This window comes from Canis lupus, chromosome 24 (assembly GCF_011100685.1).
Source record: "Canis lupus familiaris isolate Mischka breed German Shepherd chromosome 24, alternate assembly UU_Cfam_GSD_1.0, whole genome shotgun sequence".
NCBI lineage: Eukaryota > Metazoa > Chordata > Mammalia > Carnivora > Canidae > Canis > Canis lupus.
The window spans coordinates 26256693-26270094 of NC_049245.1; the positions used below are offsets into that span (position 1 = coordinate 26256693).

Below are 13402 nucleotides of genomic sequence, written 5' to 3' on the forward strand. Positions count from 1 at the left end.
GCGCCAAACCACTGAGCCACCCAGGGATCCCCAATAAATAAAATCTTAAAAAAAAAAAAGAATAAACTGATTTACCACTGCCTGTTTAAAAAAACAAAAGTAAATTCTGACATGAAACAACATGAATGAACCTTGAGGACATTATGTCAAGTGAAATAATCCAGTCACAAAAAGACAAATATTTTATGATTCTATTTATGTGAGGTGTCTAGAGTAGTCTAACTCAAAAATTAGAGTGGTGGTTGCCAGGAATAGGGCAGAAGGAGAAAAGGAAAGTTATTTAATGGGTAGAGAGTTTCAGTTTTGCAAGATGAAAAACATTTTGAAGATTGCACAACAATGGGAATGTATTTCTGTTTTTTTAAAGTAAACTCTACATCCAACATGGGGCTTAAACACATAACCCAGAGATCAAGAGTCACAAGCTCTCTTGATTGAGCCAACTAACCACTCTTTAATTTCCAATTTAGGGATGTCTGGGTGGCTCAGCGGTTGAGCATCTGCCTTTGGCTCAGGGTGTGATCCCAGGAGTCCTGGAATCGACTCCCACATCTGGCTTCCTGCATGGAACCTGCTTTGCCCTCTGCCTCTCTCTGTGTCTTTCATGAATAAATAAAACTTTAAAAAAAAGAAATTTCCAATTTAGTATAAGTTTTTTTTTTTTTAAGATTTTATTTATTAAAAAAAAAAAAAAAAAAAAAAAGATTTTATTTATTCATGAGAGACAGAGAGAGAAAGAGGCAGAGACAGACTGAGAAGCAGGATCCCCGTGGGGAGCCCGATGCAGGACTCTATCCCAAGACCAAGGATCACAACCTGAGCCAAAGACAGATAACTGCTGAGCTACCCAGGCATCCCTCTATAACAGTTTTATTTTTATTTTATTTATTTATTTATTTATTATTTATTTTATTTTATTTTTATTTTTTATTTTTTGATTTTTAATTTTTAATTTTTATTTTATTTATTTTATTTATTTATTATTTTTTTATTTTTTATTACTTATTTATTTATTTTTATTTTTTATTTTTTATATATAACAGTTTTTTTTTTTTTTTTTTAAAGGAACCTTCCTCTGTTATGGAAAGTAGGAGATATCAGAGAAGGGAGTCCTTTTTTTTTTTTTTTTTTAAAGATTTATTTATTTATTCATTCAGAGAGAGCGTGAGAGAGGCAGAGACACAGGCAGAGGGAGAAGCAGGCTCCATGCAGGAAGCCCTATGTGGGACTCGATCCTGGGTCTCCAGGATCACACCCCGGGCTGCAGGCGGCGCTAAACCGCTGCGCCACCAGGGCTGCCCTATATAACAGTTTTATTACAGGGTTTCATGAGACTTGAATCTGGCACGTAGAAAATGCTCTATACATATGAGGTATAATTATTATAAAAAGCATCCCTAAGCCTCTTTCTTCATTAATTTAACAAATGTCAATTTTCTATCTTCTTTAAAATATTTTTTAAAAAATATTTTATTTATTTATTCATGAGAGACAGAGAGAGAGAGGGAGAGAGAGAGAGAGAAAGAGAGAGAGAGGCAGAGACACAGGCAGAGGGAGAAGCAGGCTCCATGCAGGGACCCCTATGTGGGACTCCATCCTGGGACTCCAGGATCACGCCCCGGGCCGAAGGCAGGTGCTAAACCACTGAGCCACCCAGAGATCCCCCTCTATCTTCTTTAATGCATCATTCTACACTCTGGGAAAAACCACAGGGAAAAAAAAAGTACTACCTATATGGAGCTTATATATACTTCAAGTATATATTTGAATATATACATTTAGTAAATTATTCATTGTTGATTCAGATAATACACAAGTAGATCATAAGTTCTGAGAAGAAAAATAAAACAAACTAAGAGTATAGGAAAGACTGGTTGGTCTAGGAAGTGCTGTGACCTGACACTTGAAAAGAGACCCAAATGAAACAAGGGGCACTATGTGGTACTGTGGTATTTTTAGTATTTTTAACCACCTTTTATCATAATGTTATAAATAATGCTTGATCAATTTTGCAAACATTAGACTAACTCTGCAAAATTTATACCAAATTCTAATATCTGAAACACATTCAACCAAAAAAACCCACAAAACGCCCTATTTAATCTTTCCTTCTTTGGTGATAAAATAACATAATGACACATTCATATATTGGAACACAACCATTAGAATAGTCATAGAAGTATAATTTAGACACTACAATGATAAATCTGATATAGTGATATATATGATCCATTTTTTACTTGAAAATACATGATATATGCACTGAAAATGTCTAGCAAGATTTACAGCAAGAGGTGGCCACAATGTGGGGCAAATGTAACTTTTTTTTTAAGGTTCTTTTTCTTCTTCAAAGTAATCTCTATACCCTATGTGGGCTCAAACCCACAACCCCAAGATCAAGAGTTGCATACTTTGCAGACTGAGCCAGCCAAGCACCCCACAAAAGGAACTCCTATATGCTGCTGGTGGGATTCCAAAATGGTCCCCTTTTAAAAAGTACATGGCATTGTCTTATGAAGTTAAACATATACTTGCCATTTGGCTCAGCAATCCAACTCATAAAAGAATAAATGAGAAATAAAAAAAAAGACATAAAAATATTTCTGTAAAAAGACTTGCATGCAGATATTCATAATTATTAAGAGCACAAAACTGGAAAACACCCAAATGTCCATCAACAGGTGAATAGATAAACAAATTGTGGTATAATCTGTTAAATGACAAAATCAACCAAGTAAATTTGAAGATCTAACTGGCTTTATTAAATGATTCATGTATCAGGCATACTCTATCTAGCAAGTAGAGAGGTGTTCCAAGGATTAGTACAAAATGGAAAGGTTTTTTTTTGCTTCAAAATCAAAAGTTTTTATAGGAGGGTGGGGGGAAGAAAGTTATTAGTAGAAGAAAAGGATTGTTCCTGGCAAGGCTGCTTTTTAGGAGAAAGAGGAAAGTGTCTTATGCGGATTACCTTATTTCTCTTTGGGGGCAGAGAGGACACAGGTGGCAGGCTCACTGGTGGAAATTGAAAAATTGAAAATTTCCTGACCAGTTATTTTCTTTTTTAAAAGATTTATTTAGGGCGGCCCGGGTGGCTCAGTGGTTTAGTGCCGCCTTCGGCCCAGGGCGTGATCCTGGAGCCCCGGGATCAAGTCCCACGTCAGGTTCCCTGCATGGAGCCTGCTTCTCCCTCTGCCTGTGTCTCTGCCTCTCTCTCTTTCTGGGTCTCTCATGAATAAATAAATAAAATCTTAAAAAAAAAAAAGATTTATTTATTCAAGAGAGACCCAGAGAGAGGCAGAGACACAGGCAGAAGGAGAAGCAGGCTCCTCGCGGGAGCCTGATGCGGGACTTGATCCTGGATCCCAGGATCCCAGGATCACGACCTGAGCCAAAGGTAAGCTGCCCAACCGCTGAGCCACCCGGACGTCCCTCCTGACCAGTTAAGACTACATTTCTAGGGGAGGTTGAAACTGCAGTTAGATTATGTATTAATTAAGCACTGGTTTGGGAACTCAATCTAAGTAACATCATTTGGGGCCTGTGTTTCCTTTTTCTTTCTTTCTTTCTTTTTTTTTTTTCTTTCTTTCTTTTTTTAAAACAATCCATAGTACAACAAATTGCTCAGCAATAGAAATTCTTTACACACACAACATGAATGAATCTCAGAAACATTATGCTGACAGAACTCAAATATTAAAGGTTATATACTGTGCACACATACATTTTATATGAAATTCTAGAAAAGGCAAAAGTACAGTGACAAAAAGATCAGAAACTGACTGATGAGAGTGTGTGGTGGGGAGGATGTGGGGAGGGCAGAGATCAGAGAGCACAAGAAGTTGTTTTGAAGTGGTGGAAATGTTCTATATATGGATTATAGTGGTAGTTATACAACTATATACAAGTACTAAAATTCATCAAATTGTATATTGAAAATGGGTACATCTTACTCTATGTAAGTTATACTTCAGTAAAGCTGGAAAAATTCATCATAACATATATAACTTAAGACTTAAACATTTTCCTTCATGTGAAAAATAACTAATAAATTTTTTTTTAAAGATTTTATTTTTAAATAATCTCTACACTCAACATGGGACTGGAACTCACAACCTTCAGATCAATAGTCACTAGCTGGCTCAGTTGGTGGAATGTGCAACTGTTGGTCTCAGGGTTGTGAGTTTGAGCCCCATGTGGGGCATAGAGTTTACTTAAAAATAAAATCTTTTGGGATCCCTGGGTGGCGCAGCAGTTTAGTGCCTGCCTTTGGCCCAGGGCATGATCCTGGAGACCTGAGATCGAATCCCACATCAGGCTCCCGGTGCATGGAGCCTGCTTCTCCCTCTGCCTATGTCTCTGCCTCTCTCTCTCTCTCTCTCTCTGTGTGACTATCATAAATTTAAAAAAATAAAATAAAATCTTTTAAGGGATGCCTGGGTGGCTCAGCGGTTGAGTGTCTGCCTTTGGCCTAGGGTGTGATCCTGGAGTCCTGTGATTGAGTCCCACGTCGGGCTCCCTGCATGGAGCCTGCTTCTCTCTCTGCCTATGTCTCTGCCTCTCTCTCTCTGTGTCTCTCATAAATAAATAAATAAAATCTTTAAAGAGAAAAAAATAAAATCTTTAAAAAGACATCTGACTGCCTTTGGCACAGGTCATGATCCTGGTGTCCTGGATCCAGCCCAGGGTCAGGGTCTCTGCTCAGCAGGGAGTCTGCTTCTCCCTCTGCCTCTCTCTCTGCCGCACCCCCCCACCCCAGCTTATGTGCACTCTCTCTCTCAAATAAAATCTTTAAAAAAAAGAAGACTTCTGAGTGGTGGAACTGTAGTGTTTTTGTCTTCTTGCTTTTTTTTTTAATTTTTTATTTTTTTAAAATTTATTTATGATAGTCACAGAGAGAGAGAGAGAGAGGCAGAGACACAGGCAGAGGGAGAAGCAGGCTCCATGCAGGGAGCCCGATGTGGGATTCGATCCCGGGTCTCCAGGATCGCGCCCTGGGCCAAAGGCAGGCGCCAAACCGCTGCGCCACCCAGGGATCCCTCTTTTTGCTTTTGTTTCATTTATGTATCTTCTAATTTCTGCACAATGTTATTTTCTATAATTATTTCCTGAAGTGATGATGAAGTCAGTAAACAGTGAAGTTCAATTTGGTTTAGTGGCACAGTGTCAGGGAAGTTATTTGAACCCGGAACTCCATACTCTTGGCCTTTATCCTCTTCTGCGGGCCTGAACCTCTTTGGTTAAGAACGGTCTGGGAAGCTTCACAAAACTGTGCACCACAGTATTGAATCTGTATAGTTAATAAATCCTCAACAGTGATTCTTTTTTTTTTTTTTTTTTTGAGATTTTATTTACTTATTCATGAGAGACACAGAGAGAGAAAGGCAGAGGCACAGGCAGAGGGAGAAGCAGGCTCCATGCAGGGAGGCCAACATGGGACCCGATCCTGGGTCTCCAGGATCATGCCCCGGGCTGAAAGCAGAAGTGCTTAACTCTGGAGGCACACAGGCATTCCTCTTTTTTTTTTTTTTTTTTAAGATTCTATTTATTTATTCATGAGAGATACACACACAGAGAGGCAGAGAGACATAGGCAGAGGGAGAATCAGGCTCCATGGAGGAAGCCCAATGTGGGACTCAATCCCGGGACTCCAGGATCACGCCATGAGTCAAAGGCAGATGCTCATCCACTGAGCCACCCAGGCGTCCCCATTTTCTTAATATATTAAGAGTCTGTCACTGATGCCAAATAACCTCACAGATGTATGAGCTACCCCACCTTGAATCTATTATCATTAATCCTTTCTGGAAAGTCATCCCTGACTGAGACCCCATACATACCGAGTTATGTGACTCTCGGTGGTTCCTCTTCTATCCCCACCACCAGTATCTTAAAGTGTACAGCTCTTCTTAAGTGTTTACTTAATTCAGGGATTGGCACTAGTGACATTTTGGGCTGGATCATTGTTATGGGGAGCTGTCCTGTGCACTGCAAGATGTTTAGTAGCATTCCCATTCTACTCACTACATACTAGGTAGCATGCCTGTCCCCAAATTATGACAACCAAAAATGAAAACAAAAATGCCTCCAGTCATTGCCAAATGTCACTTAAGGTGACAAAATTACTCCAACTTTAAAACTACTAACCTAATTGTCTCTCAGACCAGTCTAACCATCCTCTAATCCATCCTTTGCACAGCTTCCAAATTTCTGAACCTTGCTATTCCAAGTATAGTCCTTGGACTAGCAACATTGACATTAAGGCAGCTTGTTAGAAAAGCAAATTGTTAGGTCCAATCTCAGATTTACTGAATTAGAATCTGAGTTTTAACAGGATTAACAATCCTTGGTGATTCCTATGCTCATTAAATTTGAAAAGCACTGGGCAGCCCGGTGGCTCAGCGGTTTAGCGCCGCCTTCAGCCCAGGGCATGATCTTGGAGACCCGGGATAGAGTTCCACGTTAGGCTCCCTGCATGGAGCCTGCTTCTCCCTCTGCCTGTGTCTCTGCCTCTCTCTCTGTATCTCTCATGAATACATAAATAAAATCTTAAAAAAATTTTTTTGAGAAGCACTACCGGGTCTCTAATTTGCTTGAGGGTAAATATCACTTGGAACAGAGGTAAACAAAATCCCTAGGTCTCTCCCCTGGAGAGATTATTATTCCATGGTCAAGGGCAGGACCTAGGAATCTGTATTGTTAACGTATGTCTCGGGTAATCCTTATCCTTGGGCAAGCTTGGGAACTGCAACTCTGAAATAAACATCAGGGATCCCTGGGTGGCTCAGTGGTTTAGTGCCTGCCTTTGGCCCAGGGCATGATCCTGGGGTCCGGGAATCAAGTCCCGTATCGGGCTTCTTGCGTGGAGCCTGCTTCTCCCTCTGCCTGTGTCTTTGCCTCTCTCTCTCTGACTCTCATGAATAAATAAAATCTTAAAAAAAAACCAAAAACATCAGATTTTGCCATTGTCCACCTAAAATTAAAATCTCTTTGAGGACTCTTCATGGTCTATAGTAGTGATTCTCAACCTTAGGTGCTTTCCTAGCAAGTATTTAGAAATCTTGATGCTAGACTGTTCCCCAAACCCATTAAAAACTCTAGGAGAGGGACCCATCTATTGGAGTTTTTCAAAGCTCCCCAGTTATGGCTAATATCTGGGAATGATCAAGCCTGATCTTAACCTGGACTAGAAAACCCAACTATTAAAAGCCCTGCTTCCTAAGCTTACTTTGTGTTGTATTTTTGCATATGTACACTATACTCCAGCCTCACTAATCCTTCACTGCAAATCCCAAATCTGTGATACACTCATGCCTCTGGGCCTTTCTACAGGCTGTGCTCTCTGAATGGCAAATAGTTATTCATCCCTAAGGACTAAATTACCACTTAGCTTCCCCTTTAGAGTGATTTTAGGGATGCCTGGGTGGCTCAGCAGTTAAGCATCTGACTTTGGCTCAGGTCTGTGATCCTGGAGTCCTGGATGGAGTCCAGCATCAGGCTCCCTGCATGGAGCCTGATCCTCCCTCCGCCTATGTTTCTGCCTTTCTCAATCTCATGAATGAATAAAATCCTAAAAAAAAAAAAAAGTGATTTTAGAATTCCCTGACTTGCTCATTCCCTTCTGTATGCTAACATCATTCCTCTTTGAAGCTTTGAGAGAAAGAGTGAGAGAGTGCGCGCACGCCAGAGGGGGATGGAAACTCTCAAGGAGACTCCCCCCTTAGCACGGAGCCCTATGTGGGACTGGATCTCATGACTCCAAGATCATGACCTGAACAGAAATGAAGAATCCGACACTTAACCAAATGAGCTACCCAGGTGCCCCAACACCATCCTTCTGCGTAGAGCTCTATAAGTATTCTACAGTTGATTCTTTTTTTTTTTTTTTTTTTCTACAGTTGATTCTTGAACAACATAGGTTTGGGACTGTGTGGGTCCACGTAAAGCAGATTTTTTTTTGATACAGTACACTAACTGTAAATATATATTCCTTATGATTTTAACATTTTATTTTATTTATTTATTTTTTATTTAAATGTTTTTTTTTTTTAAGATTTTATTTATTTATTCATGAGAGACACAGAGAGAGAGAGGCAGAGACACAGGCAGAGGGAGAAGCAGGCCCCATGCAGGGAGCCCGACGTGGGACTCGACCCTGGGACTCCAGAATCACACCCTGGGCTGAAGGCGGCACTAAACCCCTAGGCCACCAGTGCTGCCCATGATTTTAACATTTTAAAAAGATTAACTTAATTGTAAGAACGTAGTGTATAATACATATACAAAGTATGTGTTAACTGTTTAGGGTATTGGTAAGGGTTCTAGTCAATAGGAGGCTATTAGTAATTAAGTTTTTGGCGGAGTTAAAAATTATACATGGCTTGACAGCGGGGTGTGAGGTATGTGTGTGGAGATGCTGGTGTCCCTAATCCCTGGTGTTCAAGGAACAACTATAGTAATGGGCTATAATTATCATATCCTGAGGATAGGAACTATGGCTGGTTTATTTTTATAGCCCTAGCACTTAGCTAAGGGCCAGGAGAATATAGTAGGCAGCTAGTAATGTTTTTGACTTAGTAAAAGTACTATAAAAGAAGAAAATAAAAAGAAAAAAAAAACAAGCATATTACCATCTTAAAAAAATCTGATTTAATATAACCTTTTTTTTAAAAAAAAAGATTGATTGATTGATTGATTTATTCATGATAGACAGAGAGAGAGGCAGAGACAGAGGCAGAGAGAGAAGCAGCCTCCTCACAGGGACTTGATCCCTGGACCCCAGGATCATGCCCTGTGCCAAAGGCAGATGCTCAAACACTGAGCCACCCAGGCATCCCAAAACCTTTTTTTTTTTTTTAAGAATTTATTTATTTGAGAGAGAGAGAGAGCATATGAGACAGCACACAAGCAGAGGGAAGGGCAGAGGGAGAAGCAGACTCCCTACTGAGCAGGGAGCCTGAGTGGGGCTCAATCCCAGGACGCTGGGATCATAACCTGAGCCGAAGGCAGACACTTAACTGGGCCACCCACGTGTCCCTACATAAAAATCTTAATTAGGAAAGAACTTTATTTTTATTTATTTTTTAAAGATTTTATTTATTTATTCATAGAGACAGAAGCACAGGGAGAAGCAGGCATCATACAGAGAGCCTGATGTGGGACTCAATCCAGGGTCTCCAGGATCATGCCCTAGGCTGCAGGCGGCACTAAACCGCTGCGCCACCGGGGCCGCCCAGGAAAGAACTTTAAGCTGTGAGTCTCATCTGGAGAAATATGCCTGAAAGCACTCCTAAGAGAGAAATAAGTCCTTTCCTTTATTTATTTATTTTTATTATTTATTCCTGAGAATACACAGAGAGGAGACAGAGAGGCAGAGGCACAGGAGGAGGGGGAAGCAGGGCTCCATGCAGGGAGCCTGATGTGGGACTCGATCCAGGGTCTCCAGGGTCACGCCCTGGGATGAAGGCAGGTGCTAAACCGCTGAGCCACCCGGGCTGCCCCCTAAGAGAAATAAGCCCTTTCCTTAATTCAGTATCATAGTTTGCTTCACAAATTCATTCAGAAACCTTGAAGTCATCCTGTGTCTTTAATGTGTCTAAGGCATTTTTTGAATTGAGGTGAAACTCTTCAAATATAAAAAAAAATATTTTTTATTTTAATTTTTTAAAGATTTTATTTATTTATTCATGAAAGACACAGAGAGAGAGAGAGAGACAGGCAGAGGGAGAGGGAGAGGCAGGCTCCACGCAGGGAGCCTGATGTGAGACTCAATCCTGGGACTCCAGGATCACGCCCCCCGCCAAAGGCAGGCGCTACAACCACCATCTAGATCAAGTTCTTTTTTTTTTTTTTAAAGATTTTTATTTATTTATTCATGATAGTCACACAGAGAGAGACAGAGAGGCAGAGACACAGGCAGAGGGAGAAGCAGGCTCCATGCAGGGAGCCCGACGTGGGATTTGATCCCGGGTCTCCAGGATCGCGCCCCGGGCCAGAGTCAGGCGCCAAACCGCTGCGCCACCCAGGGATCCCTAGATCAAGTTCTAAAATGTTTTCATCAACTCAAAAGAAAACACTATTCAAGCAGTTGGTCATTCCCCATTCTCTTCCTAGCTTTTAAGTTACACTAAGTATTTTAAATATAAGAAGCAGGTATTTGAGGGACGCCTGGATGGCTCAGTGGTTGAGCGTCTGCCTTTAGCTCAGGGCATGATCCAGGAGTGCTGGATAGAGTCTCTCACAACAGGCTCCCTGCATGGAACCTGCTTTTCCCTCTGCCTATGTCTCTGCCTCTCTCTCTGTGTCTCTCACGAATAAATAAATAAAATCTTAAAATAAAAAAAGCAGGTATTTGAGAAGGTATAGGTTCTAGGTGGCTGCACAATTGCTTATAGTAATGCAGAAAAGAGCACAAATACAGTTTCTTTCAATATCTCAAAAACTCTAATGTTTTATTAGCTATTTTATGTACACTGATATCATGTCTTAAAAGCTGAAAAAACATATGCAGAGCTTCTTATATAGTCAATGTATAACTGCTCATGTATGTTTTCCACATTAATAACGAAGATGAAAATGACACAATAGTTAGAGCTACATAAAAATATATACAAGGACTTCAGACAAGTTTGATGTTATTTGGTTTACAACATGTGTAGATACTACACAAAAAAATGAGGATGTAATTTTCAGAAAAGTAAAATGTGACCAAAATCACTTTTCTTAAAATTTAAAAATAAAATTCCTGACAATTACAAATTTACAGCCAAATCTTAGACTAAATCGAATTAGCCAGGGTTAAACATGTTAAACATAAGTTAAACATTTTGTATTAAAAAAAATAAGGTTTGTAGTTTAAAAAACATACATTTCATAGCTTTCTCAAAATTAATTAAGAATGGTTTATCCATGTCCTTCCAGATTCTGGAAACACATTAGAAAAAGTGAATATTGAACAGCTGATTCTTTGGAAAGCTGCACCCAAGTACCCCTTTTATTAGATTGTGACATCAGCTAAGAGTGCTTATGGTTGGAAAGCAAGGAGTTTAGTAATGCATGGGCTGAGGTACAAATCTGCTTATGCTCAAGGAGAAAGGGCATGAGAAGGGAGCTAGACAAGCCAGAATGGTAACAGCACCTGTATGTGAGGTTGCCCAAATGGGTCAGAGACAAGCTAGTGTATCATCCTTTGGCCCAGGTGTTAAGGGAGCCAATCCCTATTCAATATACGTATATTATTTTTTAAGTAATTTCTATGCCCAACACGGGGCTCGAACTCATGACTTTGAGATCAAGAGTCTCACATTCTATCAGCCAGGTGCTCCCCTACTCAGTATTAAATGGAGAACAGAGATATCTCAAAGCATGTTTACCAAAAACAGATGATTTACCTTCATGTTACAAAGCACAGGAGGAAACATGTGATTATTTTCAAAAGTGAGCTAAAAAATTATGAGGTATCTCCTTACTTCATCTTAAAAACTAAGCCAAGAAATAGATATTTAAAAAATTCTATAACTATTAAAATGTTTAAAAGGCACTTGAAATAATTGCTTTCCAATCCAACTCAAAATACACTGTCAACTACATTTTGGAAAATTGTAAAAAAAAAAAAAAAATAAGCACATAATTTTGGTGCAATTTTTCTTTTAACTCAGTGATACTTTCCATCTACAGGGCTGAAAGTTTTGAAGGACAGAGCCCCAACTTTCTGCCATCTCAAAGTGCTTTTTATCATAGAAACAGGAAGGGCATTCAATGATTTGCTCTTTCACTGACAACATCCTGTAGTCGTTTAAGCAAAACATCATCATTTTCTTGACAGAGGCGTTTGGCAGGTGATTCCGCATCACCATCGATGGTTATTGCTCGCTTCTTGGTTCTTTGTTCACCCTGCCGTATCATATTGTTGATATCTTTCAAACTCTGCAAAAATAGAGGACACATGTGAGTAAAAGGGGAAAAAAGAGGAAACAGCAGCAAAGCACTAAGCTGTTTCTTCCTGCACTTTATCCAAAGCTAAACAGTAGGGTAGAGAATTTATTTTTTTAAGATTTTTATTTATTTGAGAGAGACTGAGCATGTGAGCATGAGTGGGGGAGGAGCTGAGGGAGAAGAGCAGAGGGAAGGGAAAAGCAGGCTCCCGCTGAGCAGGGAGCCCAATGTGGGGCTCGATCCCTGGACTCCAGGATCATGACCTGAGTCGAAGTCAGCCACTTAACTGACTGAGCCACCCCGGTACCCCGAGATTTATTTTTAAAAAATTTTTAAGTAATCTCTACACCCAACATGGAACTTGAACTCACAACTTGAGATTAATAAGAGTTGCATGCTCCACTGACTGAGCCAGCCAGGCAGGCTCCCCAGAGATTATTTTTTTTAATCTAGGCCAACCTAAAAAGGATGATTAGAACACATCTAGTGGCTTTAAAAACTGGATTTGCCCTATTAGGAATGCAACTCTCAAGCCTTACCCTAAAACCTACTGAATCAGATACTCTGGGGACAGGTTCCAGGAATCTATGTTTAATCAAGCCCTTCAGGTGATTCTAAACTCCCTTAAAGTTTGAAATCCTCCTCCTAGAGCAATGCTTTTTAAGCTTTAATGTGCTTATTAATCATCTGTGGATCCTGTTTAAAATGCAGATTCAGAATCAGTAGGGGTGGCTTGAAGCTTGAGATCCTGTTTTTGTTTTTGTTTTTTTTTAAAGATTTTATTTATTTATTTGACAGAGAGATAAAGAGCATAAGCAGAGGGAGCAGCAGAGGGAGAGGGAAAAGCAGGTTCCCTGCTTAGCAGGAAGTATGACACAGGGCTTAATCATAGAGCCAAAGGCAGAGGACGAATGAGCCACCTACGCACCCCTGGGTTCCTGCCTTTTTTTTAAACATGCTCCCAGGAGATGTTGATGTTGTTGATCTATAAACTACATTCTGAGAGCAAGGTCTTAGAGAAGTGGTTCCTGAATGCTGTGGATCATAACTGTCAAGTGAACCATCCTGCCAGAGCTTTGGGTTTCAGCAGGTCTATCAGACAGCTGTGTTCAAGAAGCACCCCTGGTGATTCTGATCTATGGTACTGATATCACTGCCTGAGAAGTCAATTGGTCCCATCTTTGATTTCATGCAAGAATCTCTTCTAAAAATCCTTTCAGGAAAACCAACTTCTATGAAGAGGAAATGCAGGTCTGTGAAGTATTGTATTTTAGTCAGGTTGGCTTCTGGAGACATACTAAACATATCTGCTTGATAGCTTTTCAAATGTCTGAAAACAACAATCATGTAACTATGACATCTTCATCACTGCATGGAAGTTAAGATGGGAATAACCACAGAACTGTCTGTATAAATATGAGAAGGCCTCTATTTTCAGACTTTTCGCTATCCCATTCATCAAATGAACTTT

At 40.0% G+C, this 13402-nt stretch overlaps 1 protein-coding gene across 5 annotated transcripts in view; it reads right to left on the reverse strand.

Moving 5' to 3' along the window:
• Positions 1 to 10417: 10417 nt before the first annotated feature.
• RBL1 (RB transcriptional corepressor like 1) overlaps positions 10418 to 13402 on the reverse strand; it is a 58830-nt gene continuing 55845 nt past the window's right edge. For all 5 annotated transcript variants that reach the window (XM_038572243.1, XM_038572242.1, XM_038572245.1 and 2 more), the window contains one exon: positions 10418 to 11922. In XM_038572243.1, the coding sequence (XP_038428171.1) occupies positions 11752 to 11922 (171 nt within the window). In that variant the 3' untranslated portion in view covers positions 10418 to 11751. The remainder of the gene's footprint in view (positions 11923 to 13402) is intronic.